The following is a 27,945-nucleotide window of genomic DNA, read 5'->3' as shown; positions in this document are numbered from 1 at the left end:
CAGTGCATCAGTTAAGGTTAGTCGGAGTGGATCAGAACCGGCCGTCATCAAACGCTCCACGAGGGCCGGCGCTCATCCAGCGACGTGATCGGTTAGTACGATGGAGATGAATCGCTTGTTTGCTGATTGAATATCTGAAGTAATGGCCTGTGTTCTGTTTCCTGCTCTTTTCAAAGCAGGAGCTTCGTCAAGTATTTGTCGAGAATGAGGTCACATCCTGTTAGAAAAGTTGGGCTTTCTTCTTCAGTTCGTTTCGTCTCCATAACGACAGACGGTCGAACTCAGCCATGGGCATCCCGAACACCTGCTGGAAGTCCTCCGGGGAGAGATGTCTCTGACGGGACAGGAGAAGACCAAATCAGACCTGAATCAGTAGTTTGTTAAAGGAACTGGAAGTGAAACCAAAACTAAAGCACTATGTGCTTTCTACCATTTACTTGACAGAGATTGGACAGATTTAATCTAAATTGGACTACCTGGTAAAACAACTAAATTAGTCAAATCAAACAAATGTAATAAATCATATTTATAACAACTATAAGATACAGTATCATCTGCTATTAATAGAAACACAAAGCCATATTAATAGTTACAAGTATATAAAAACACAAAAGAAATATATGTTTAAATACGTAAAATGCTAAGATACTGGGAGCATTTAAAAGCCACGGGGATCATAAATGTCTTTAGAAACTGCTTGTTTAAACACATTAGCTTTAACGTTTCTGTCTCTCTGTAACCAGATCTCAGCGCTGCGTATGATACAGTCAGCCACAAGATATTTCCTGGAAAACTGGGCGGGACATTATGCCACAGAACTAAACTGGTTTGAATCTTATTTAAAATACAGAAAATACTTTCTGTCTGTAGGCGATAACACATCTGATCGGACAAACACAGCATGTGGAGTTCCTCAGGGTTCTATCCCGGGGCCTCTTTTATTCAACATTTACATGCTTCCACTGACTCAGATTATGTAAAGCAACTAAATATGTTATCATAGTTATGAGGACCATACACAGATCTACATCACCTGGGGATTATAATCCCTCACAAACACGCGTTAAGTGTCAGAACAAATAAACAACTCATTGTCTTTGGAGCCAAAGAAGAAAGTTAAAAATCTGAGCTCAGCTTCAGTTTGTAATGTTAAAAAAACATAAACCTGGCCAGAAATCTGGGTGTTATTATGGACTCAGACCTGAACTCCAACAGTCATAGAAGATCAGTTATGAAGTCAGCTGACTATCACCTGGAGAATAAAAGATGATCAGACAGCTGATTCAGTCCTCACTGAGACCAAAAAAGTGGATCATATCCCTCCATCCTGATGTCTCTACACTGCTTCCTGTCCATCAGAGGGTTGATTTTAAACCCTTCTGTTGGTCTATGAAGCTTTAAATAGTTTCATCTCAGATCTTCTGGTATGTTCTGAACCTTCAGGAACAGGTTTGCTTTGTGTCAGAGTTGTAGCCTTCCCTACATTTCAGTACAGAACTACCACAAGTTTATAGCCTCTACTAACTGCTCAATGGTTTGGATTTTGTCCAGTTTACTTCACTATGGTTCTACATTACACAACCATCATTTAAGTAGAACCAAAACCAACTCTGAGTGACTTCAACTGGAGCTGAAAAGATCTGTGAGATCTGAAACTCCGACACACATCAGAGTTTGTTGTCATTGACATCTTTCAGACGGATGAGCCAATACTCACCTCCAGCCGAGTGCGGTCGACTCCGGGAGGCAGCTTGCTGCGCCCCCTGTGGGTCACAATCAATGCTTCATACGGATAAATCTGATCAGCAAACAGAAACACAAAGAGCGTCATTTCCCAGACCAGGAAGTATCCATAAAGCCCTGCATCTAAAAAGTATCAGACAACAACAATCTAAGTTTAAATGTCAAATTTGATCATAATCAGATAAAAATAGTCAAAATTGTTATAGAGAAGCAACAAACTGTCACATTTGAGTAGCTGGAATCTTAAAATTTTAGGTATTTTAGCACATCTCATGCTTTCCAGACTAAAGTTTACTTTTTTGTAATAGTTAACTGTTGCGGACTCGTTGGTTTCACTCCATGTTCTTGTTTATCTGGATTCAGCAGATCTCACCTTCTGCTCCAGGATGCTCGGCAGAGAGTTTCCTCTGTCCATGCGCTCCCTCCGAGCTTCTCCGTTCTACACAAACACATTTCAGATACACTCTGTACACAGATGCTGAGACGTGTTGAACACAAAGAGCACCACAGAGAAGCTGAGCCATCCCAAGCAGGATGAAGGCGCCTGACGAGGTCGTTAGGATGCAGATTTCACACAAGCACGCATCTGTTTAATTAATGCGCCTGTTTTCTCTACAGGTCAGAACGACTTCACTCTCAGCCTTTGTCCACAGAAATGAGAAACCTGATGTCAGAGTTTATCAGAGCTGGGATTCATCTTGTTGCCATCAGCAGCGTCGTCTCTTTTCTACTCGGTCATAGCTTTATTTCTATGGACTCTGGCCTCCAGAGTCGGACACGAACAGAAACAAACGAAGTGCATGAATTAACCCTTTAATGTTTTATGGCGAGAACCTTGAATTTTGACAACATTTCAAAAGGCTGCAGCTTAAAAATGGTCAAAGATAAAGAGATACCAAAGTTTATGAAGGTAGTAAAGTTAATCACCTAATTTGCGTGCGTTGACATCACTGATGACATCACTGCGTGGTGGCGTCTTGGATGAAAAAACTCCACATGGTTTTCTTTAATTTTTTCCTTCTTTGATCCTTTTCTGAATTCATGTTCAATTCAACTACTATGAACAAAACTATCCCACTTTCTGATCTTTTTAATGTTATTTAGTCATTTTATGTGGCTAAAATGACAAAATAAGGACTGGATAGTGTAGTGGTAAGATTGCAACCTTTCATCTGGGTGACCTGGATTCAAAACCCCTGCATGAAAGGTACTACCTCCAGAAGGGGTCCTTAGGCAAGACCCCCTTACCCTACCAGTGTAAGTCGCTTTGGATAAAAGCGTCTGCTAAATGCATGAACATAAACATACAAATAACAAACAGAATCCAGACATCAGTTGTTACTGCTGTTACTGACCCCATGTCCTTACACTGTTTTGTGCCCCTTCTTGTTTCCTGAATCACAGGTGGAGAGAGCAATGTCAGCGCGACCCAGAGACAACAGACTCATTAAGAGAAAATAAAGCAGACTGAATTGAACCACAATGATCCTCTCAGTTCTGCAGGCAGTGAATCCCTTGTTGAAGCTTTTATTCACCTTCTAGTTGAGTATGTTTTGACCCTACGACACAACATGAAGTAACAACTGCAAATATAAATGCAGGTTACATTAAGTGAAAAAACATCCACACCTGAACATGAGTTTATTCATTGAATAAACAAAAAAATTATTTTTATACCAGATTTTTGTGCAGCTATACAATAAATCATCTTAACTTTGTTTCTATGGAACCTTTTCTACAAAATAAATACAATTCAAAGTGTTTTAGAGACGACTGACAAACAGATAAAAAAAAAGCTTTAAAAAAATAATCTTGTTTAGGAAAAATAATTGAATAATACAACAATAAAAGTAGGGCACGGACTTTAACGAGTTAATTAAGATTAATCAATTACACAAAAATATATGCGTCAAAAAAATTAACGCATTTTAATCGCACCTTGATTTTGCACCATGGAACGTTTGTTCCTGAAAAAACAGAAAATCTGTGAAAAAGAATAAAAACTGCAACAGAAGAAGAAAATAAATAAGTAAAAATAATGACAAAACCAAGGCTTAATTAAATAGGAATAAATAGATTAAAATGAAGGAATCTTTTTTTTTTTTTAAACGGATCATATCTATGCAAAATCCATATTTTTCAGAAAAAGATTAACAAAGAAATGTATACTTTTTTTTTCTAATTTTATTCTTTCCTTGGTTTCTTCTTTGTTAGCAATCGTGACACTCAAACAAACAAGCTAAGAAAAAGAGTTCAATCAGGGACTCAGACTGATCAGAACTGGATTCAGCAACATGCCGACAGTCTTTATGCAGGAGTGAGCGCAGCATTGCAGCAGCTTTAAGTGGCCATGCACATGCACGCACACATGCACGCACACATGCACGCACACACTTACCTGAGCAGCTGCAAAACATGACAACACGACAGGAAGGTCACACAAAGGGTCTAGGGTTTCACTGATTACACATCTGCAGCTGATTTATGAGAAGAAACAGATGTTCTGCAAGCTGCTGAGCATCTTCCTCTTCAACAGGAGTTCTTAATTCAGTCATAATTTCATTTTTGAAGATGTTTGTACACGAAAATTTTATACCATAAAGATTTAACAGACTGAGTAAAATCATGAAAACCAGTGAGAATGAAAAGATTTACGTCAACATTCTGTCGCTGTGTAAGAAAACCAAAGTGGCAGTGAGAGCTGAACTGATTTTGTGTTTGAAGCTGCAGGAGTTTCTCCAGTTTCTTTTTTATCTGCTGCATTTAAGTGAGTGAGGATTCCTACCTGGCTGTCCTTTGTTTCCGTCTGTAGAAAACTCTGCCGACTGCATCTGAAACACACAAAATCACATTAGTTTGAGGTTAATTTACACTCATCTTTTTTTTTAACTGCTTATTTCCTGTCAGGACACCAGATAATAATTGGGATAATTTAGTATGGAATGCCACTTTAATCATTATCAAGATTTTATTAACTTAAAAAAAAACTACAAAATAAATACTTAAAAGAAAGCACAAATATAGTCAGTATAAATATGTAGAGGAGTTGTTCTGGATCAATAAATTTAAGAGGACAACTTTTATTTATTTTTTTCTTACACATTTACAGCCACATCCTTCATGTGGATATAAGTTATTTTTCATGAGCGTACTCCGTGTTAATTAATTACATTGGTGAATATCCATCTTCATCTTCCTTTGGTCTCAGAACCAATGGGTCCAGGAGGGAAACCCAGACATCCCTCTCCCAGCAACACTCTCCAGCTCCTCCTGGAGGATATGGAGGCGTTCCCAGACCAGATGGGATTTATAATCCATCCAGTGAGTTCTGGTTCTGCTCCGGGGCCTCCTCCCAGTTGGACGTGTCCAAAAAAAAAAACAGGTGAACCACCTCAGCTGACTCCTTTCTATGTGGAGGAGCAGCAACTCTATTCCGAGCTCCCTCTGGATGGTGGAGCTCATCCCCCTATCTCTAAGGGTAAGCCCAGCCCCCCTCTGAAGGAAATTCATTTCAGCTGCTTGTATCCACGTCCTCATTCTTTGGATCACCACCCAGATCTGTGACCATAGGTGAGGGTTGGAACAAAGATGGAGCAGTAAACTGAAAGCTTCTCCTTCCGGCTCAGCTCCCTCCTCACCAGAACGGACCAGAGCAGCGCCCTCATTACTGCTGACGGAGCCCCGATCCGTCTGTCCATCTCTAACTCCAACTCACCATCACTGAGAACAAGGTCCAGAGATACTTAAACTCCTCCACCTGAGGCAGAGACTCATCTCTGACGCAGAGAGAGCACGCCACCGTTTTCCGGTTCAGAACCATGGCCTCAGATTTGGGAGAGCTGACTTTCATCCCGACTGTTTCACACTCAGCTGCGATTAAAAGACCTTGACTGAGTGGCACGAAACAGTTAAAGTCACCTCGCCTTGATAAAGGTGGCTGAGCCTTGACTCCAGGGGCGTGGCTAGGCTCAGCCCAAAGACGAAACAGGATCCCACCTTCACGTGGGCTCACCCCTCGCCAATACCAATGGAGGTGTTGGAGATGGGAATGAGTAGCTGCTGACCTCAGCAAAAGGGCGGGGTTGAGCACTTGCTAAGTCTCCACCCTGAAAACAGACTGTTTAAAGTAACTCAAAATGCATTTTGACCGAAGTCTCAATAAGACCTCAGAAAATTGTGTCAAATTGTTAAAATAAGGTAGAATATGACACCTTTAAATAGGTCTGTGAATGTGGGATAATGACCTTACAGTCAGTTATCTGAGATAGTGGCTTGTTTTCAAAGATCAGGTTGGTTGGCGACACTGATCCTGCTGAACTGATGTCACCTCGGTCAGGCACACCTTCAAAGTACACACCACAAACACTGGGTGCTGACTGACTGCAGGTTTCCAGATATTGGCCAAAGTGGGATTTTTCAGGCGGGTGGGCCTTAAAGAGACAGGAGCTAAAACAGCTAATTTCAGCAAATGAAGTGAAAAGCTGCATTCATGGTCAGAATGGGATAAACAAGTATTTTTATAACTGATAAAAACAGAGGATAGGTTTTCTGTAAAGGTAAACGGTCTATGTTTTCACTCCTCTAGAAAACATAGACCGAGATGCAACATCTCAAAAATGTATTCTTACATCACAGAGTAACACTTACTCTGGTCAGGCCGGAGCGTGAAGGAGATTTCGATGCACCTGCTGACAAACCTGTCGGTCAGAAAAGAAAGAACCAAATCTCAAAGGAGATTCATCCTGAGGCTGAGACGTCTGAAGACGACTGACCGACTTACTGCCGTGCATGTGAGTTCTGTCGGGAAGCGACTGCGTCTTCCGCCGGAAGTCAACGGCTTTCTCCTTCTCCTCCTTCAGGATCAGACGGCCCAGGTTGGACTTGATCTGGAATCACCAAAAACAGAGGAAATGCAGTGCTGTTTAACATCAAGGTGGAAATTATGTGGAACTATTACATTGTCTGCATACGACTGGTGGAGAGCAGGTGTTGACTGACAGACCTTCTCCAGTTCCTGCTCCTGCAGCGTTTTGGCTTCCTCTGTCAGATCTTCAAACTCGTCTTCCTCTGGCAGCTCCTTCTTCTTTCTCCACTCGATCTCTGTAAAAGTTCAGAGTTGATATGAGAGCGCTCACAGTCTGAGCAAACGATTACTGCGCACGTGTTTAATATGTGCGTTACCCATGGCGGCCAGCGATGGGGGGCAGGGCCAGTACTCTGTCTCGATCTTGGAGGGCTGGTTGGGGTCTGGAGGCTGAGCTGCTGGAAACTTTGCAGACTGAATCACTCCGCTACCTTCCACGTGTTTGTTAAGTTCTGCGCAACAACGAGAATCAGCTGAGTGACAAACACAGAGGCGAACAAAAGGAAAGAAACGGTCTGTAACTCACCCTGTTTGTAGATGGGGGGCTTCCTGTAGATGTTGGTGCCGTTATCTGAAACAGAACGAGGACTCAATTTAGAAAAATCAACAGTTTTTCTCACAGAAGCTGAATCCAAACTATGGAACCTGCAAATAAATCATGTTTTATAATAAAAAACATATTCATTTTAGTTTCTATCCTGTTTTTAAATGGTTTTAATTCAATTTTAAAACAAAAATTCTGGATCGTGAAGTTAGTCTGAAATAAGTTTTTTTTTTCATTTCATAAAGGTTTCTGTTGATTAATTTCATTAAGATTTGGTTTAGTTGTTATATACAAATAATGTAAGTTAGTCTGATGTCCTCATAACTGATGGAAACCTGCTAAAAAGTTGTGTGTGTGAATGTGTGTACTTGTTTTCCTCATGTTGTGAGTATGTAGTTGAGGTTATGAGGGCATTTGTAAGAAAATCACACCAACCTGATGTCCACCAAAGTAAACCAAACAAACCACCAAACAAAATTTCGGGCTTGTGTGTTGTTGTTTTTAATATCTTAATCTTAATCTTAATATCTTTAATATCTACCTTTTCTCGTATAATCACTGACCATGTCTGGTCCAAACAAGGACTGTAAGTAATATCCAAGGACCAAAGGTCTGATGAAATAAGAGAAAACATAATTTCTGGTGTTCTGGATAATTTTTGGAGGGTTATTGTTTACATTGTGTTAACACATTTTAGTTTAAAACCATCTCTGTAAATGGTCCACACTTAATGTGTATAGTGCCTTTTAAGATGTTTAAGATTTTAAAAAGTTAATTTGTTCATGTCATTTCAGAAGCTGCTTAGAATCAGCTTTACAGTTCACATCAGGATCAGGTTAAGGGGGCATTAAGTTTAGGCTGAGGTTAGGTTTAGGTTTGGTGGAGGTTTCACAGAGGAAGTGATGTCTGGTTTAGAGTTAAGTTAAAGTTAGGTTAAGTTTAGCTGTGATGTTGGTTAGGTTTAGCTTATATCATTGTAGGGACCAACTTATGAGGATCTCCTGTAAATATGGGGACCATAATTTGGTTTAACCGCATCATCATTCCAGAATAGTGAAAAGCCTTCACACTGAATAAAACAGACTGAAAGTCCCACATAACACCTCAATTCTTGTTTTGACTCTCTACCACTAGATGGGAGACATGTTTTATCTGAATTATACCCTGAATTAAGGTGATACTGTATCAGTGATGGCCATTAGCTCATGCACCTCAGAGGAAGTGTTTATATGGAAGATGCTCAGGTGAAATTTGAGTGAATAAATATATGTAACAAGAGAAGATGTTTTGGTTCAAATCTTTGATGAAGATTCAGAGAGTGAGAATTTCCCTCAGAGAGGATAGTGAGGGCAGAGGGTGACAGTCGTAATGATGGGGAAAAAGTGGACGTAGATGGAAACCAGTGTGTCAGCAGTAATGAGGACTGGGTTTTTCTGAATACTGATGAAGTGTACCATGGGATTAGACACTTTGATGAGCCTGTTGGCTATCGAGGAGACAGATTTGCCAAATGCTGAGCCCACTGAGTTGTTGTTCCTCTTCCTGACTGATGATTTCTGGACACTGAGAACAAATTAAACTAACAGATATGAACACCAGTTCTTGGCCACTCAAACATCGAAGCCAGTATCAGGATATGATTGAAAGACAATTTACTGCTTCTTACTGACATTCCTTTACTGATTTTCTGTTGTTTTTATATGAAAAAAAAAATCATAACTTCATAGTTGTGTTCATGACTTTAGAAAAGGATCAAAAAAGGAAAAATAAAAGAAAACGATGTGGAAATCCAATGTTCACGAGAAGTTTTGGTATCCAAGTGTTCACCAGTGTTGTCACTTAATGTGAACTTTTTCCCATTTACCGTGTCCCTTCATCTCTGACATCTCTGTCAAAATGTGGTTTTCTTACAGACTTTAAGTGATTTTTCAGGATTAAAATGTGGTTTTATTTAAACTTGTACACTTTTTAGGAGGATTGTGTCATTCACCTTTATTCACAAATAAATCAACTGGCCACAGAACATTTAAAGTTTCCACATACAGCTGAAGAACAAGTCTCGAGGGGGGTTCATTCTATTGCTGGTCTTCCTAACTCCATCAGTGCAATAGACTGCAAACGTGCACATTAAAGCCCTCTCAAAGATCCATTACCTCAATGTCCAACTCGTTTGGACTCCTAGAACCACCTGATGAATGTGGTCAGCTCCAACAAGAAGCAGCTGGTGCTGCTGCACGGCTCATTGGTACATATATTTTAAAAATTTAATGTTCTACAACAGAGGCTTTTTATTATGATCTGACCCTGACCCCCTGGATAATTACACCACAGACCATCCCTCAGAGTCACCAGGAGGTTTTATTTAATCATATGTGTATACGTACAGGCTACACAATGAAGCGCACCATTGGCATCTTTAAAGGCTGCTGGATGTGTTTGCAGGCGACCTTTCCAGGTTCATGCCCTTATATGGGCATCTCCAGCTGTTTACTAATGCAAATTAGGGACGGCTGCTATGTCCTTTCAGTTTACAAAGAGATTGGCCTTATCTAAGAACACGTTCATGAATCTGATGTAGAGTTTTTAAGAACAACTTTAATTTTAAATTTATTTGTAAGTGAGGCCCAAAGTTAGGATTGGGGGTTAGGGATTGGACATCCAGTTATGAGGGTTATGGGGTCGTGTCAGTGGAGAGTCCCCATTATGATCCGAGGACAAACGTGAGGGTGGTTTGTTACCTGGTCGGTGGAAATGCTGCAGGCTGATGCTGATTTTGCGTTCGGCCTGCAGCTGCAGTGTGGATCCTCCAGGTGATCCACTGTCACTCTCTGCTCTGCGACCCTTCACCTGAAAAGCAAACAGTCTGGTTAACCCTTCACCTGAATGACAAACAGTCTGGTTAACCCTTCACCTGAACAACAAACAGTCTGGTTAACCCTTCACCTGATCAACAAACGGTCTGGTTAACCCTTCACCTGATCAACAAAAAGTCTGGTTAACCCTTCACCTGATCAACAAAAAGTCTGGTTAACCCTTCACCTGGATGACAAACAGTCTGGTTAACCCATCACCTGGTCGACAAACAGTCTGGTTAACCCTTCACCTGATCTACAAACAGTCTGGTTAACCCTTCACCTGAACAACAAACAGTCTGGTTAAACCTTCACCTGATCTACAAACAGTCTGGTTAACCCTTCACCTGATCAACAAACGGTCTGGTTAACCCTTTACCTGATCAACAAAAAGTCTGGTTAACCCTTCACCTGATCAACAAAAAGTCTGGTTAACCCTTCACCTGATCAACAAACGGTCTGGTTAACCCTTCACCTGATCAACAAAAAGTCTGGTTAACCCTTCACCTGATCAACAAACGGTCTGGTTAACCCTTCACCTGATCAACAAAAAGTCTGGTTAACCCTTCACCTGAATGACAAACAGTCTGGTTAACCCTTCACCTGAACAACAAACAGTCTGGTTAAACCTTCACCTGAACAACAAACAGTCTGGTTAACCCTTCACCTGAACAACAAACAGTCTGGTTAAACCTTCACCTGAACAACAAACAGTCTGGTTAAACCTTCACCTGAACAACAAACAGTCTGGTTAAACCATCACCTGATCTACAAACAGTCTGGTTAACCATTCACCAGAACAACAAACAGTCTGGTTAAACGTTCACCTGAACAACAAACAGTCTGGTTAACCCTTCACCTGAACAACAAACAGTCTGGTTAAACCTTCACCCGAACAACAAACAGTCTGGTTAACCCTTCACCTGAACAACAAACAGTCTGGTTAAACCTTCACCAGAACAACAAACAGTCTGGTTAAACCTTCACCCGAACAACAAACAGTCTGGTTAACCCTTCACCAGAACAACAAACAGTCTGGTTAAACGTTCACCTGAACAACAAACAGTCTGGTTAACCCTTCACCTGAACAACAAACAGTCTGGTTAAACCTTCACCAGAACAACAAACAGTCTGGTTAAACGTTCACCTGAACAACAAACAGTCTGGTTAACCCTTCACCTGAACAACAAACAGTCTGGTTAAACCTTCACCTGCTGGACACTTCCCAGTCTGATAGATGTATCATTCAGAAACACCAAATTTCTGTTGATGGATTGAGATAAAGTCAATTATCTGAACTCTGAACTCTGACTTTACTGAGCATTTTCACCAGGTGTACATGACGCTGACACTCCCATCAGCCCCTGCTCCACTCTGCTCACTGATAATTAATCTTTCAAAAGAAACAGAGAAATATCTGGTCTTAACTCAAACATGGGTCATTTTACTGAACTGAGGTGACTGAATGAATAAGTAACCGTCATGCAAGCATAAAGACATCTCTGTGTGAGCTTTGTTGAAGCCAGACATTAGACTGCTGAAGCAACCAGCAAAGATTCAGTCATCTCAACAAAGAAACTTTCTGTACTCAGCAGCTGCAGGCAAACTGCAGCAACAAATGTCACATTTTTAACACTGTGAGGAAGACAAATCTTCGATTGAAGCTGAAAAACCAGATGAGTCAAGTCAAACTGTAGTTTTTCCAAATGTTTGAGGTTGAGACCCTCCAGTGAGGCGTGGAACATTTCTGAGGGTCCGCTCGTTGAAATCTCGTTAACTGACCACTAACTTAGAGATTTGTTTTATTGTCAACCATTCCAGATCAAATCTGCAATAGAAATAACATTTTCTGAGTTTTAAGAATACGTGGTGCCACTTTGAGAAGAGATTTGAGTTAATTCATCAGGACAAATTATTTTATTCAAAACTTTATTTAACAGACACGACTCTTCACTGACCAACTTCTTTGTATTAGAGACTAAAATGTATTTTGTGTCTTTGGGTCAGATTTTCTTGTCCTGTTTTTTCTGTCTTTTGTGTGATTCTGTTTTCAGTATTTTGGGGTTTTGGATTTATTCTCCATCTGTATTCGTTTGTTTATCATGTTCTTTTAGTTTCTAGTCTCTCTTTTGTAATTTGCCTGAGCAGTTATTCTGATGCAGTCTTATCTTTCAGTCCTGGTCTCAGTTTAGTTTTTAGTTTACCGTATTTTTTCGGACCGTAAGGCGCACTTAAAATCCTTTAATTTTCTCAAAAATCGGCAGTGCGCCTTAAAATGCAATGCGCCTAATGTACAAATTAATTCCGGTTGTGCTTTCTGACCTAGAACCGATTTTATGTGGTACACAACGCTCAAAAAACTGTCAAAATGTTTTAGCACGGCCTTGGTAAGCTACGAAGCTGCACTGCTTGATGGATTGAGCATTACGGCCACCGTAGTCACGAGCCTCGCGGAGTAATACGATCTGTGCTTCAACATTAAGGTGTGTGCATTCATTCATTCATTTTCTATACCCACTACCCCAAAAATGGCTCCTGTTAAGAGACATGCTTACGAACTAGATTTCAAACTCAACGCTATCAGTCACGCAGTACAACAAGTGAGTTGAATAAAGTTTGACTTTTCTGAGTTTTGTTTAATTTAATGCAACTTATAACCTGGTGTGCTTCATGTATGAAAATAGACCCGTTAGCAGTCAATCATTGATAACTCGGTGCGCTTTATAGCCTGAAAAATACCGTATTTTGTCTTAGTTTCCCATCCTCTCCAGTAGCAGTTCCCAGTTCCCTCGGTTTGGTTTCCTCAGCTCTCCTACACACCTGTCTCTGGTTAATTGGTCTCAGCTGCTGTCTCATCAGTCCCTTCAGTACTTTGTTTGTTCCCATTTGCTGTCTGTTTTCCTGTCTCCTGGTTATCGTCTGGTTAGTTTGAGCTTTTGTCTTTTCTCATAAGCTTAGTTTCTGGTCATCCAGTCTGGCTGCGCTTTTCAATTCAGTTTTAAATAAAAATGTAAGTTAGTTTTCACTCTACCTCTGGTCTGCTGTCTGTACCTGGGTCCTCAACATCAACAACCCACTAATCTACAACAGTTAGATCTCTGGACACCTTCAACCGGACCGATCTGTGTCTGTTAAACACCCCAAATCCTTCAGATTGTGCAGGGTGACTTCAACGCAGCAGATATATATGTGTTGCCATGAATCATGCAAAAAGTTGTACTGTGACCAGCCTGAGAGAGCCTCAGAGTCTCAGTCCAAAGCTAAAGTGAAATTGAAAATAAAACTAAACCTGGAGCCTTCAAACAAGTTCAGAACAGCCAGATCCACATGGACAAAAATACTGCCATATAGAACCATCTGCATACAGCTGTATAGCAGACGGAGCATTTATGGTAAGATCTCTGACTTAATTGACGCAAAATGTTACACTACAGATACAAAAACAACATGAATTAATGTTAGTCGAGGGCATGTGAAGCAGCTCTTACCTCAGGAGACATGGTGGGAGATGTGGAGGGAGGCGACAGCGAGCGCTGCAGAGACAGACACAATCAGTTCACTTTAAAGTCACAAAATGGTTCTGCTGCAAAGTCCAAACTTTATCTGTCGCATACCAATGCAGAGCAGAAGGTTTTTAATACAAGGTCTGCAAGAGTGTTTGGGCTCAGATTAAGACCTGGATGACTCAGAACTGTCTGCTTCTAAATTCAGACAAAACTGAAGTCGTTATCTTTGGACCTGAGCGCTTCAGGGAGAAACTGTCTAGTTATGTAGTTCCTCTAGATGGCATTTCCTCAGCTTCCAGTACAACAGTGAGGAACCTTGGAGTTATTTTTTACGAGGATCTGTCCTTTGACTCACATATAAAACAGGTTTCTAGGACTGCCTTCTTTCACCTTAGTAATATTGTTCAAATCAGGAACATCCTGTCTCAGAGTGATGCAGAAAAACTGCTCCATGCGTTTGTTACTTCAGGATTGGACTACTGTAATTCTTTATTATTGGGCAGCCCCACAAATTCTCCAAAAAATCTCCAGCTGAGTCCAGTGATGAGAACTAACAGGAGAGGTCATATTTCTACACTTTTAGCCATCATATCTTAAAGATCTCATAGGTGGATATTTTTCCAAACAGAGCACTTTGCTCTCAGACTGCAGGTTTACTTGTGGTTCCCAGAGTTTCTAAAAGTAGAATCGGAGTCAGAGCCTTCAGTTATCAGGCCCCTCTCTGTGGAACCAGCTGCCAGTTTGGGTTCAGGAAGCTGACATCTTCTCTGCCTTTAAGATTAGACTTAAAACGTTCCTTTTTGATAAAGCTTATAGTTAGGGATGACTTATGCCTTATGCATACTCAGGACAGGGGTTTGGATTGAAGAGAAGTTTCACTGAAATCTATTGGTTTCCTTAGCTTGGAATTATTTTTAATTGCCTCTGTATGAATTGGACTAATTTGAAATTTAATTAACTGGATGTAATTGGATTACAATGAATCAGATTGTATATTTGAAGTGCTTTGAGATGACGTTTGTTGCAATTTGTTACTGTATAAATAAAACTGAATTGAATTGTTCTGGTCCAAGGGCTGTTGTTTCTGTCCTCTGTTTACGGAACAAAGAGTCAGCTGCTACATGTGAAGTGTGCTTGTGTACGTGCACTGTGTGTACCTCTCTGCGCGGCCGGTCGAGTGGTGAGAAACTCAGATGTGGTTGGTAAGTCATCAGGTCGGGTCTCTCCACCTGCAGGATGGCTTTGTCTCGGGGCAGTGCGGCCAGGTCTCTGTAACCCACCACCTGGTCGTTTAAACGGGCCTGAACACCAAACCACACACATTCACATCTTTACTAAAGAACTAATACCTCAATATGTTACAGGTAAGTGTGATGGATAACGTTAAGTATCAAAAGTTAATATAAAATACAGAAAAACATTTTCTGTTCCTGATTTATTGTTAAATGTTATCATCTGTTATAAAATTACTACACTGTTAAAGCTGGTGGAGCTCATTTTAACAACAGGACAGGAAATTAATCAGAAATATTCTAACAGGAAAACCTGAGGACATTTAAAAATGCATTTGACAAGGTTTTAGTCATTGAAAGTTTACCATTGACATGAAACAAAGATTATCGTTTAATTTGACTCAACATTTAAACTGTGCACTTCTTATGATTTGAATTAAACTCTCAGTTTGTATAACAACTCTTTACTAAAACTTACATGAAAAGGAAGGATTGAGATACACATAACATGAACATGTACTTCAGTAAACATTTCCAGAGATGTTAATCTATTTTCAGTATTCACTGACCAACTTCATAAAAATAAATGCAAAATCTGATGCAGCAACACACTCTATAAAAGTTGTTCTGGAGTTAAAGAAAGACAGAAATGTTTACAGTAACAGCATTCTGGAAGCCATATATCAACTCTTTGCAGAAACACGGCCCAGTTCTCTGGACACGAGTTCATCTCAGATGGACAGAAAGACAGTGAACACGTGTTCTGTGGTCAAATGAGTCCACGTTTCAGCTGCTTTTGGGAAAAACTGACGTCTGCTTCTACAAAAATGAGAAAGAGCATCCAGCCTGTTATCAGAGAAAGGTTTAAAGCCAGCGTCTGTGATGGTATGGGGGTGCAACTGTGTCCATGGCATGGATGGCTTCATATGTGTGAAGGTAACATTGATGCAGAGGTGGATGTTGGAGTTTTGGAGAGACAGATGCTACTATCAAGGTGACATCTTTTCCTGGGAGGTCCGTGGTTATTTCAGCAGGATGATGCCAGACCTCATTCTGCACAACTTCCAACAGCGTGGCTTCATAAACACAGAGTGTATGTGCTTGACTGGCCTGCCTGCAGTCTGTCTCCTACTAAAAATGTATGGAGCATCATGAAGAGGAGAATCGGACAACAACAACCACGGACTGTTGAGCAGCTGAAATCTTGGATTCAACGAGAATGGACACAGATTCCTCTGAAAAACTGAAACAATCAGTATCCTCAGTTCCCAAACCATTAAAACATGTTATTAAAAGGAAACTTATGGAACACAATGGGGAAACATGACTGGAAAAACATTTACTGAGTGTGTTGCCGCTTCAGATTCTACATTTGGTTGTTTTCTAAATATGATGAAGGTGGTCAGTGAAGACTCTGAAAATCACTTCTTTGGATTTATATCTGTTAAATAAAGGTTAAAAAAATAACAAATTTAACAACTTTTCTTGAAATTTAGTTTTTTAATTCCGTTCCAAGTGTCTTTGTGTAGCTGGGTGTTTACCACAATGCCAGTGGCGGGAGACCCCGGGGCACTCGGGCCCCTGGAGGATGGCAGGTTGACCGGGGTTACCCGTCCCTCCACCTGTGACAAGATCAGAAACATTCAGAGGGTTCATCTGAAGCAGTTTTCTTACCTACTTGAGTCGTGTTTTCATAGTTCCTGTCAGTAATATCTCCCTGACAACTTCCTCTCCAGCTTAAAAAAAACCTCTTTTGGTTTGTGTGACATCATAGAGGATTGTCATGCCAGTAAATGTTTGTTTTTCCTTGAGCTGTTATTGATGATGCATGATGATCAATTACCTTCTGCATTGCTGGAGAAAAAAACCTTCCTCTTGTTTGGTTTAACGCAGCTGAGGAGACAGAACAGAGTACAGAGGGAGTAAATGCATTATTCATTACACAATATCTCATCCCAGGCTAAAATTTTAGTATGAATTAGTATGGGAATGACTCAGCTAGATCCCAAGTCAGAGTAAAAGCTAATTTAATTTCTGCTGCTTGATGTTTTAAAGGAAGAGTTAAAAAAAATCTCTACGATTTCTTTAAAAAGCTGAACTTCTGATTTTAACCAGTAACAGGGAGATTTGTTCATCTGACACGTAATATTCCCAGTGGTGGATTAACCCATGTTTGATCAGTGTGTCAGTGTGGTGAACATCACCACACTGACAGTTTAATATATCAAAGCTGTCAGTTGATTCAAGGTGATATATTCAGTAAAAATCTCTTCCTCCTGTTCATGGGAGCATATATTTGGGTGTCTGAAGTCACCAACAAGTGTAAATCTCTCCAAAAACATAACCCTGGTATTTATTTTAGTTCGCCTTTGTTTGAAAGTTAATCATTTCACGAGCTGTTCTGATTTACATTTCAGAAGTATGTCACTCCTGAAGTTAGCTCCACCTCCTCTGCTAAGCCCCGCCCACTCATATCCACCCTGCGAGACGGATGAAGCCAGCTTCAGGTGGACATGTTCTGTTGTCAGCTGTACTGAGGAGAATGCATCTTCCATCTACCAGCAGCCTCAGAGGATATAAGAGCCCAGTGGATAAACTATATTTGAGGATAATGTTACAGCAGAGTTAGCTAAAGACTGTGTGTGTGCAGCAATTTTAGCAAGCAGACTGTTTTGATAACTTGGTTCAGTTCAACGCTGGACTGAAGAAACTGAGCCAAAAGAGGGATCAGTTCCAACCAGCAGCATTGAACGCCGTGTACCGCTCTCGATGTGTTAACATTACATTATCGGCATGTTTCTGATAAAGATGTAGGTCTCCAAGTACAAGTTTAATGAGGTTAATATATACAAAATGTTTAAACGTAGTAATTAACGATACACATGCATTACTACGAGTTACGCTGTGTACATCTCCGGCTTGGTCCATTACTGTTGATGAGAAAGCATTGTTTACTAGCATCTGGTCTTATAGAAGCATTAATAAATGCTGTGTTAGCCTGCTTATGAACGCTGTATAACTGGTGCCTGTGTGTCCTCTGAGTTGTTTTCAGAACAAACGATCCAATTTCAAACCTTCATCCCAGACACAGTTTGTCTCTCAGGGGGAGGGCTGGACATGATCGGACAAGGAGACAGAGGCACCAGTGAGTCATATTCAGGCCTGGCTGTTATCAGAACCTCCTCAGGGATGGCTGGTGGAGGAGGGTGGAAGGACAGCTGTGCACACAGGAAACCCACCTTGTATCTTAACCACATGAAAGCCTGTGTGCTAATGCTTCTGCTAGGGGAGGATTTCCTCTGCTAAAATATCCTGACTTCCTATGAACCGGCCTCTTTCACGTGCCTCCTCCTCATCCTCCTCCCCTCCAGTTTATCAGCTCCCCCAGCCGGGCCAACGCCCAGCCGCTCCTCAACTGTTACTGCTGTGGTTACACTCCTCCCTCCAGAGAGTCTGCACAACCTCGCCACGAGCTTCATCTATTTCCAAACATCACATGTCGCCGGCTCAGCCCTAAAACAGACACCAGATCAGCCAGAGAGGACATCACTGCTGGCCATCCTCAGCTGAACTTGATCTGAGCAGACTGGGAAGCAGCTTTCATTGAACTCCTGAACATCTTCCTGCTCAACATTCAGTACAAATACCACACGATGAGTAAAAGAGCTGCATTCAGGCTGTTTCTGAAATGTTTAACATTTTGCCTGAGCTCAGCATAGAGACTGGAAACAGGTGGAAACATTCAGTCTGAGCATGTCAAAATGGACCAAAATTATTTTGTTTCTCTTGGTGATGCTGATGATGTGATCTTTTTGTGTTTATTTTCAGATTCAGATTTTTTTTATTGTCATTGAAACGAGTACAATGAAAAGTAATGTGCAGGCCTTTCAGTGCAGACATATAAGAATTGTGTAAACAGTATGATTATATAAAAAACAATATAAAAAACGATATGACTATGTATTAAAAAAACAATATATTGCAATTATCACAGTGAGGAGGCTTATATGGATCTGACAGCAGTCGGAAAGAAACTGTTTTTCAGTCTATTTTGTTTCTCTTTGTGATGTTTTGTTTCTTTTTGTTGTTATTTTGTTTCTTTTTGTGATGTTTTGTTTCTTTTTGTGGTTATTTTGTTTCTCTTTGTGATGTTTTGTTTCTTTTTGTGGTTATTTTGTTTCTTTTTGTGATATTTTGTTTCTTTTTGATGTTATTTTGTTTCTTTTTGTGATGTTTTGTTTCTTTTTGTGATGTTTTGTTTCTTTTTGTGGTTATTTTGTTTCTCTGTACAGTTGTTTTTTATTGATTTTTTTGTGTCTCTGTGATGTCTGTTGTTGAGTTGTGTCTGTCGTTGTTGAGCGTCTTTTCTATGATGGTTTTGCATCTCTCTTGCCTCACATATTTGGGGTTATTGTTATTTGTTATTGTTTTGTATCTCTTTGTCGTCATTTTGAGTCTTTGAGTAGCTCTTGTATCTCTTTGCCATTTCAGTTACATCTTGCAGGTGAAGTTCCTGTTTCTTTGAGCTGTTAGCAAGGCTGCAGACTCCAGTTTAAATCATCAATATAAGTATTGATTGTTTACTGGCTGGTTTTCACTTGTCACAGTTTCAAACTGTCAGCTGGGAGGTAACAGGAGGTGTTTTCTGCCAGATAAACGTGGACAGCAGAAAATACACTGAGCTGAGCTTCAGAGTGGTGGTACTGGAGTAAAATTCTGCATGTGTGTGTGTGCGTGTGCATGTGTGTGTGTGCATGTGTGTGTCTGTGTGCATGTGTGTATCTGAGCGACATTAGTCTGAGTGTCTGTGAGTCTGATAGTCTTATCACTGAGAGCTTTTAGCTGCCAGAAAGCCATCAATGGAGCTCAGCTCAGTGTGTGTGGTCATCTAATGGACCTCACGCACACTTTACAAGTGATCGGCTGAATGTACAAAATCCGACAGGATCAACAACATCGTAGCGTGTGTTTCTGAGCAGGAAATAATACGATTTCTGTCTTAAACTAGCGATTACTTTCATTGATAACTAAACTACATTGTAGTTATATTAACAGATTAACTGACTGTGCAAAAACTCAAACAAAGAGAAATGTGATGTTTTTTTATTTCAAATGTGTCTAAAAAATGTTTCCGATGCAGCTCTGCTGACGATATCATAAGATTCTCTGAGAAGGAAAACACTTGTTTTTAAACATGTTAAAAATGATCTGAGAATGGACTAGATTGTGAGTAATTTCTGATCACCGATCAGTTATTCAAGTTGTTTCTGAGAGCCAAAATGTTCAAATATCACATTTACTCATTACTCAACAGTAAACTGAATGTCTTTGAGTTTTAGACCTCAAACAGGGTGAAATGAGACATTCAAAAACCTAAACTTCAGCTCTGGAGTCCTTCCATTAAAATGAATGGAAGTAATCAATAAAACAATCAGCAGATGCATGTCCAGGAAGTCACATTTACTCATTTCAGACTGTTCTTTTGATCTGATTTGCTGATTTTATGTCTGATTTTCAACACTGTGGATTTAATTGGGACTGTTAGTAAAACATTCTTTTGAATTTTACTGACTCCAGTTACTTTGAGCTGCAGCCTTTAAAATATAACACTGATGACACATGAGATTTGTCTGTTTTTAACCAAAAAAAATATTTTAACTGCTCCACTTTTCACTATGTTGTGACATTTCATTAGTTTATTTCATTTCAGACTTCCAAAAACTAAAAATATGCAAATATTTGGTTTTACCACCATTTTAAATATGAAAATCATATTCTTCTTTTGGTTTTGTATTAATCTGAACAGAAAATGTTTGTGCTTTAAACTGCAGGTCAACAGATAATTCAGTCGAAAGCATTATTCTAAGACTTCTTAGACATGTTCTAAGACATTCTAAGAACATATTCCTCAGAACAACTGGTTTAAATAACATCTTAGTGAAATAAAACAACAAAACATCACTATTAATTCTTGCCTTTGAAATCAGTCAATAATTTTGACTGTTTGATAATCAAACAGAGATTTTAAAATGGATATATATTACCTTTCATAACATTTTAAAGCTTCAATTATTCATCCCAGTTGAATAAACCATAATTTACTGGTTCTTGGAGTCATTTACTGTAAGTATTTTGGTTTTCTAGTAAATATAAAGGGCTCCTCTTCATCTTTGATGAGTCAAAGCTGAATTTGGATAATTTTCTAACAATTTAAAGACCCACCAGATAATTAAGAAACGCCTTCGTGATGGAAAGGGGAGCTCTTCCCGGTCCTACATGAGCCTGACTGCATCTGAAAGGAGCTTCATCCCTGATTTTCCATCAGAAACAAACTGATGAGGCCTAAAATAAACACCAGGTCCCTAAAATCAACTGTTTTTACAGAAACGGGGTGAAGACGACGGTAAGGCGGCATCTGAAGGCGTCATGTGGCCTACAGGATTGGAGGCTTCATTACGGATGAAGAGGAGGGTCAGGAGATAAGTGCGTGTGCGTCGACACGATGAAAACAGAGCACAAACCCCGGATAAATGAAGAGGAAGATGAAGATGGTCCTACCTCCAACAGCGACGCAGAGAAAGCCGCCGGAGCTCAGAGAGAAAACATCCAGAAGAAAAAAAGAGACGCTCCGAGCGAGGAGGAGGAGGAAGGAGGAGGAAGGATACAGGGTGGAAGAGGAGGAGGAGGAGGAGGCGCAGGCTGCCTTTAAAGCCCTCCCTGCTGTGACCCCAAGAGGAAGAGGAGGAAGAGGAGGAGGAGGACGCTGTTTTCCTGTTGCTCCAGCGGGTCAGTCCACTCTGATGTGAGGAGGGGGGAGAAAACAATCAGCGTCGGTATTACGACGCTGTGTGACGTCAACGAGCACGCGCTCCGTCCTCCTGCAGCACGCGCATCTCACGCAAACACGATCGATTGAGAGGGTCCTGGCATGTGTGTCGGAGACCGATCTAAACACACAAACACGCATTCAGTGTGTTGTTTTTACAGATGTACAACTTAAATCTTTAAAAAGACAATTGTGATTTTCTTTCGTTATGTGTTTTGTTAATTTAAAGCTGATAAAAGAAAGCAACATCCTGACATTTAGATTCTTCCGTACCAGGATCTTTGAATTTACACATTAAACCATTTTATTGGAGAGGAGTGGCAAGTTAGAACTCACTGTGCGCATGCGCAGTAAGGTCATTTAACCCGAAAACGACCCTAACCCGAAAAGAGCGGAAAAACTAATTATAAAAAAGTTTAAAGTTTAACTTTATGAAAACGTTTTTTTCTACTCCTGTCTACCGTTTAATATTTGTTTAAACTATGTAGAATTTATCTCTAGACTATTGATTGAAAATATATATAAATAACTTTAGCTAATATAGCTAACTGTTTTTAACTAGCATACAGTCATGAGGAAGAACAGCCACTTTCTTTCTGTTCTAAGCTTTATGGATGAAGACATAACAAGTCATATTAAAGGTCCGTTTCTTACATAAAAATCCAACCTCAGATTAACAGTGACATATTACATTGAGTTAATATTTTTTTGCTACTACATGAACCTTCGCTAGCAAGCTGAATGTTCTAAATAGGTTATCTGTAAGATAAATCTGGTTACATGCTGCCATTTCACATCTCGCCATTCCGACATTGGCCTCCAATTGTCGGAATTAAATTAAACGTCCCGCCATTCCGACACTTTTTTTCCTCCTATGGTCGGAATGGCGGTATGTTTTTTTTAACATACCGCCATTCCGACAGTTCCTTTTAATAGCCTATGTTTTACCCAAAACATTTTACACTAATGAAGCGTATTTGCGCCGGCATATCAGCCTCGCAAACAAACTTTAATAATCTATTATCAAAATCCCCTGAAATATCAAATATAAAAATACAGATATTAATGTAACTCTGGCGAGACTGAAACTGCTTAAGCAGAAATACAATGTCAGTGAGCTGTCACAGCAGCCAGCTGGAGCGGAGCTCTCCACAGAGCCCATGCGTCTTTTGCACGCTGTCATCATATGCAAAAGTAATAATTGCAATTACAGATATCAGGCTACTGCACAGGACACAGTTGCGAGCACTCTGCCTTGCCTTGCCAATAGGAGAGGAGGGAAATGACATCATAGAACGTATAAAACACAACAAAATACAGTAAAAACGTGTATTCATGTTATTCACGTGATTTATGAGTACTCGCTCCAATTATGGGAAGCGCGGATGGGCTTTGCACATTTGGCACAAACACACAGCCGTTGCGCAAGGCTTTATACAGCCTGTTGATATCTTAAGGTCCTAACTGGTCACACCTGGGAGTAAATGTCATGTAGAGATTGTTTTTACATGACATTACAGCTGAACATATAGCCTTTATCCACATTCCAACGTGGGAGAGCCCGAAGACGCATGTGCCAGACGCACATAGGCATGCGTAAAACCAATTTTGACCACTTCATGCTGTTTATTTGCTTTTTTTTTTGTTAACTTTCGTTTCTTTTGGATTCTTGTGCGTATTATGGAGCAGTTTCGGTCCATATTTGTAATCCTTTTTTTCCTGGATTAAATTTTCGGAAGTTGAAACAAGTGGCATTGGAGTGTGTGATTAAAAACACCACTGTCTGCTTCTCCTCCTCCAGTTGCCGAGACTTTGTGTTTTTAATAACGCTTATCTGTAAACATGTGTTAAACATTTAAATTGCATGAACAGAAAGAAGGGACTCACCTGGGACGTTTGAATGTCGGAATAGCGGGATGTCGGAATGGTGGGATGTCGGAATGGTGGGACGTTTGCATGTCGGAATAGCGGGATGTCGGAATGGTGGGATGTCGGAATGGTGGGACGTTTGCATGTCGGAATAGCGGGATGTCGGAATAGCGGGATGTCGGAATGGTGGGATGTCGGAATGGTGGGATGTTGGAATAGCGGGATGTCGGAATGGCGGGATTTCGGAATGGGTGTTGCCACCCAATAAATCTTTAGCTCTGTTATGACCGGGATGTGGGCTAGCTGATAGAAATCTCCTTATTTATCATTATAAGGTGGCATTTTGTAATGTTCAAACTGGTTAAATTGTAACTTACTCTACGTTTTAAAGTAATGTGAGTTTTGGATGCTTACTTTTAACAATGCCTTCTCATGAGAGAGGGGCTGAGGGAAGCAGTAAAGAGCAGCGCCGCCATAAAAAGCTGGATACAAACCAGCACTCATAAGAAGAACAGAGGGACAACAACATTTGCATTAAAAAAACCCACAGAATGGGCCAAATTTGTAGGATTAATACACATAGACTTAGCTTTTGTCACTTCATCGTGTAAAGTATTAAAGTGAAAGTGTGTCATCAAATTTGTACACTTAAACAAAATGAAGAATAAATGTAATGCTCAAGTAAGTGATAATTTATTGATGCAATATGAAAATCAGCTTTCATACATTTTGGATTTATGTATGTTTGTTGAGGATATGCAATCCGATTCATTGAAATTAAATCATATCAAATTCATTGAATTCCAAATTGGTCCAATTCACACAGTGCCAATTAAAAAGTTAAATAGCTAAGGAAACCAACAGATTTCATTCAAACTTCTCTTCAATCCAATCCCCTGTTCTGAGCATGTACGAGGCAACTGTAGAGAGAAAAAACTCCCTTTAAACAGAAAAAACCTCCATCAGAACCAAGATGGGCGGCCATCTGCCTCGACCAGCTGGGGGTTGAGAGGACAGGAAAGAGGGGACAACAATCAGCATAACACCAGGCCAGGGATACCTGCTGAGAAAGAGAAACACAAGTTCATGACAACAATAATGTCATATGTACATGGAGAGTAAAGAGAGCAGAGGGAGGAGAGGTGCATCGTGGGAGGTCCCCCAGCAGTCTAGGCCTATAGCAGCATAATTATGGGATGTTTCAGGGTCACCTGAAGGAAATTTTAAGCTTAATCTTAAAGGTAAAGAGGGTGTCTGCTTGCTGAACCCAAACTGGCAGCTGGTTCCACAGAGAGGGGCCTGATAACTGAAGGCTCTGCCTCCCATTCTGCTTTTAGAAACTCTGGGAACCACAAGTAAACCTGTAGTCTGTGAGCAAAGTGCTCTGTTGGGAAAATATCCAATTATGAGATCTTTAAGATATGATGGAGCTTGGTCAAACTCTTCAAACAGATAAAATACTAATTTTGGTTTGATGTTTGATGAGGATATAATTTTAATATACAATATTATGTGTAAAATGTACAATTGCATTATGGGACTGTATTGTCATTTGGTGTATTAACAGGGAAAGGATCATATTAATCAGAGGTAAAAGCTATTTTTTCATCCTGATTTTTAGTTAAAAACTAATTACATTATTTCAGATGAAGCTCATCTACTTTATTTGTGACTTTAGTACTGTGACGAAATAAACTTTTTAGGAGTTTTAGGAGAACATAACAATTAATAATTGAACAAAAACTGAATTTCTTTATAAAGGGATTAAAAGAGAAATCAAGCTGTAATTCAGACATAAAAAACTAGTGTAAAAAAGGTTAAACACACTTCCTGCTCTCAAACACAGCAGCTTCACTCTGCAGCAGCTTCCTTGTTCCCTCCCCTTCAGATTTGCAGATTGATGATGGGTGTAACCAACACGTGGTGAACTGACAGGTTATCTCTGAACTCTGATTTATAGGTCAGAGCTCAAAGTAGTTTCAGCTTTGAGGAAGTGGAAGTGATTTAGTCACGGTTGCTGAGAAATGGCTCAGAAAGGAGTTCAGCTGGACCGAGAAACCTTCTCTTGTTCAATCTGTCAGGATCTACTGAAGGATCCGGTGACTATTCCCTGTGGACACAGTTACTGCATGAACTGTATTAAAGACTTCTGGGAGGAAGAGGATCAGAAGGGAATCCACAGCTGCCCTCAGTGCAGGCAGACATACAAACCGAGGCCTGTCCTGGGGATAAACACCATGTTAGCTTCTTTAGTGGAGCAGCTGAAGAAGACTGGACTCCAAACTGCTCCTGCTGAGCTCTGCTATGCTGGACCTGAAGATGTGGCCTGTGATTTCTGCTCTGGAAGAAAACTTAAAGCCAGTAAGTCCTGTTTATTCTGTTTGGTCTCCTACTGTGAGAAACACATTCAGCCTCATTATGATTCACCACCATTCAAGAAGCACAAGCTGGTGGAGCCCTCCAGGAACCTCCAGGAGAACATCTGCTCTCGTCATGATGAGGTGATGAAGATGTTCTGCTGCACTGATCAGAAGTCTATCTGTTATCTCTGCTCTGTGGGTGAACATAAAGGCCACGACACAGTGTCAGCTGCTGCAGAAAGAGCCGAGAGGCAGAGAGAGCTGGAGGGGAGTCGACAGCAAATCCAGCAGAGAATCCAGGACGGAGAGAAAGATGTGAAGCTGCTTCAACAGCAGGAGGAGGCCATCAATCAGTCTGCTGCTAAAACAGTGGAGCACAGTGAGAAGATCTTCACTGAGCTAATCCGTCTCATCCAGAAAAGAAGCTCTGATGTGAAGCAGCAGATCAGATCCCAGCAGCAAACTGAAGTGAGTCGAGTCAAAGAGCTTCAGGAGAAGCTGGAGCAGGAGATCACTGAGCTGAATAGGAAAGATGCTGAGCTGCAGCAGCTCTCACACACAGAGGATCACAACCAGTTTCTACACAACTACCCCTCACTGTCAGCACTCAGTGAGTCTACACACTCATCCAGCATCAAGATCCGTCCTCTGAGGTACTTTCAGTATGTGACAGCAGCTGTGTCAGAGATCAGAGATAAACTACAGGACATTCTGAGAGGGAAATGGACAAACAGCTCACTGACAGTCACTGAAGTGGATGTTTTATCGTCAGAACCAGAACCAGAACCAAAGAGCAGATCTGACTTCTTAAAATATTCATGTGAAATCACACTGGATCCAAACACAGCACACACACAGATGTTACTGTCAGAGGGGAACAGAAAAGTGACAGTTATGAAACAACATCAGTCTTATTCTGCTCATCCAGACAGATTCGCGGACTGGTTTCAGGTCCTGAGTAGAGAGAGTCTGACTGGACGCTGTTACTGGGAGGTGGAGTGGAGAGGGAGAGAAGTTTATATAGCAGTTGCATACAAAAACCTCAACAGAGCAGGGGATGAATGTGGATTTGGACGTAATGACCAATCTTGGGCTTTATATTGTTACCAAAACAGTTATACATTTTGGTACAACAACAAGAAAACCTCCATCTCAGGGCCTCAGTCCTCCAGAGTAGGAGTGTATCTGGATCATAGAGCAGGTATTCTGTCCTTCTACAGGGTCTCTGAACCCATGGCTCTCCTCCACAGAGTCCAGACCTCATTCACTCAGCCGCTCTATGCTGGACTTTGTATTTACTGTATTGGAGCTGCTGCTGGGTTCCGTAATCTAAAATAATTTCTTTGTTTGGTGCTTCTTTCTGTGTTTGTGCAGCCATGGAGGATTTCACGGCTAATGATGAGTTTTATTCACAGAAATATTTCTCCACATGAAAATCTAAACTTCTCTGAGCTCTAAATATTAGTTGAATATTTGTTTTGATGTATTAGTATGTTGTTGTTTCTCTTCCACTTCATGGAGCCAAACAAAGAAATCTTTATTACTTTTAAATCTCATCACTTTGTAAGTATGAAAATAACTGGAGTTACATTTTGATTTGTTTCAAAGATCAAATGTTGTGGCTGGTCAGAAAGATTATTCATCGTGTTTAATGGGGTAATAAATTAAGATTTTTATAACAAATACAACTTTTGAGGAACAAACAAAGTATTTTGTCTTCTTTCTGTGAAATCTGATGCAGAAAGTATCAAATTAGAGGGTATAACTTTTTCGGTCATTCTGTTTCCTTTTGACTTTGTTCAATAAAACAACTTTATTACAAAGTAAGATTTTTAGTTATTAGCGTTATCATTATTGTTGTTGGTTTTGGGTTCGTTGAAAAACAACCAGTGCGCTGTTCTGTTTGAAGTCTTGTGTGAAAACATCGCGCTTTTCTTCAACTTTGTATGAATAAATTCAGTCAGTAAAATTAAGACGCTCAAAATTGATGTGCTTATAAAAATGACACTGTCCCTTTAACAAACATGACGTCATGAGGCGTGACCTTTGTAGAACAGAGATTTTATACATTCAAAATATGACTCACACTGTCCTCGAAAATGTTTGGTCACCTGGACCATCAGGATTGAGAGTTTGGCTCTCTGTATTT

General features: G+C 40.3%; 2 protein-coding genes across 3 annotated transcripts; one reads left to right on the top strand and one right to left on the bottom strand.

The window, feature by feature from the left end:
- Window positions 1-244: 244 nt before the first annotated feature.
- dmtn (dematin actin binding protein) lies at window positions 245-21,332 on the bottom strand. 2 transcript variants are annotated; one of them, XM_072372108.1, is made up of 15 exons: window positions 21,300-21,332; window positions 16,585-16,634; window positions 16,283-16,363; window positions 14,667-14,810; window positions 13,492-13,536; window positions 9,890-9,998; window positions 7,134-7,178; window positions 6,925-7,059; window positions 6,746-6,843; window positions 6,524-6,629; window positions 6,391-6,440; window positions 4,529-4,574; window positions 2,117-2,182; window positions 1,718-1,798; window positions 245-334 (listed from the first exon to the last, which is right to left on the bottom strand). In XM_072372108.1, the coding sequence occupies exons 2-14, from the start codon at window positions 16,591-16,593 to the stop codon at window positions 1,785-1,787; spliced, it is 948 nt and encodes a 315-aa protein (XP_072228209.1). In that variant the 5' UTR covers window positions 16,594-16,634; window positions 21,300-21,332; the 3' UTR covers window positions 245-334; window positions 1,718-1,784. The 2 variants fall into 2 exon arrangements, with proteins under 2 accessions (XP_072228209.1, XP_072228208.1); XM_072372107.1 differs by lacking the exons at window positions 245-334; window positions 1,718-1,798; window positions 2,117-2,182 and adding an exon at window positions 3,928-4,149.
- A 4,070-nt stretch (window positions 21,333-25,402) lies between these two features.
- LOC140277371 (tripartite motif-containing protein 16-like) lies at window positions 25,403-27,545 on the top strand. Its single transcript, XM_072372358.1, has one exon. The coding sequence runs from the start codon at window positions 25,461-25,463 to the stop codon at window positions 27,132-27,134; it is 1,674 nt and encodes a 557-aa protein (XP_072228459.1). The 5' UTR covers window positions 25,403-25,460; the 3' UTR covers window positions 27,135-27,545.
- Window positions 27,546-27,945: the final 400 nt, after the last annotated feature.

The sequence above is a fragment of the Leuresthes tenuis genome, unplaced genomic scaffold (assembly GCF_036924035.1).
Source record: "Leuresthes tenuis unplaced genomic scaffold, fLeuTen1.0.hap1 SCAF_19, whole genome shotgun sequence".
Classification (NCBI taxonomy): Eukaryota; Metazoa; Chordata; class Actinopteri; order Atheriniformes; family Atherinopsidae; genus Leuresthes; species Leuresthes tenuis.
The sequence above is the reverse complement of the archived record's forward strand: the minus strand, read 5'-3'. Positions and strand labels throughout refer to the sequence as shown.

What these genes read in the sequence shown, in the direction of transcription:
- dmtn (XM_072372107.1), bottom strand. An exon ending in CTCCCGCCACTGGCATTGTG is followed by an intron (nt 14,811 to 16,282) that starts GTAAACACCCAG and finishes TTTGGTGTTCAG; the next exon opens with GCCCGTTTAAACGACCAGGT. An exon ending in CTCCCACCATGTCTCCTGAG is followed by an intron (nt 9,999 to 13,491) that starts GTAAGAGCTGCT and finishes TTTGCTTTTCAG; the next exon opens with GTGAAGGGTCGCAGAGCAGA.
- LOC140277371 (XM_072372358.1), top strand. Translation starts at nt 25,461, where the DNA reads ATGGCTCAGAAAGGAGTTCAGCTGGACCGAGAAACCTTCTCTTGTTCA.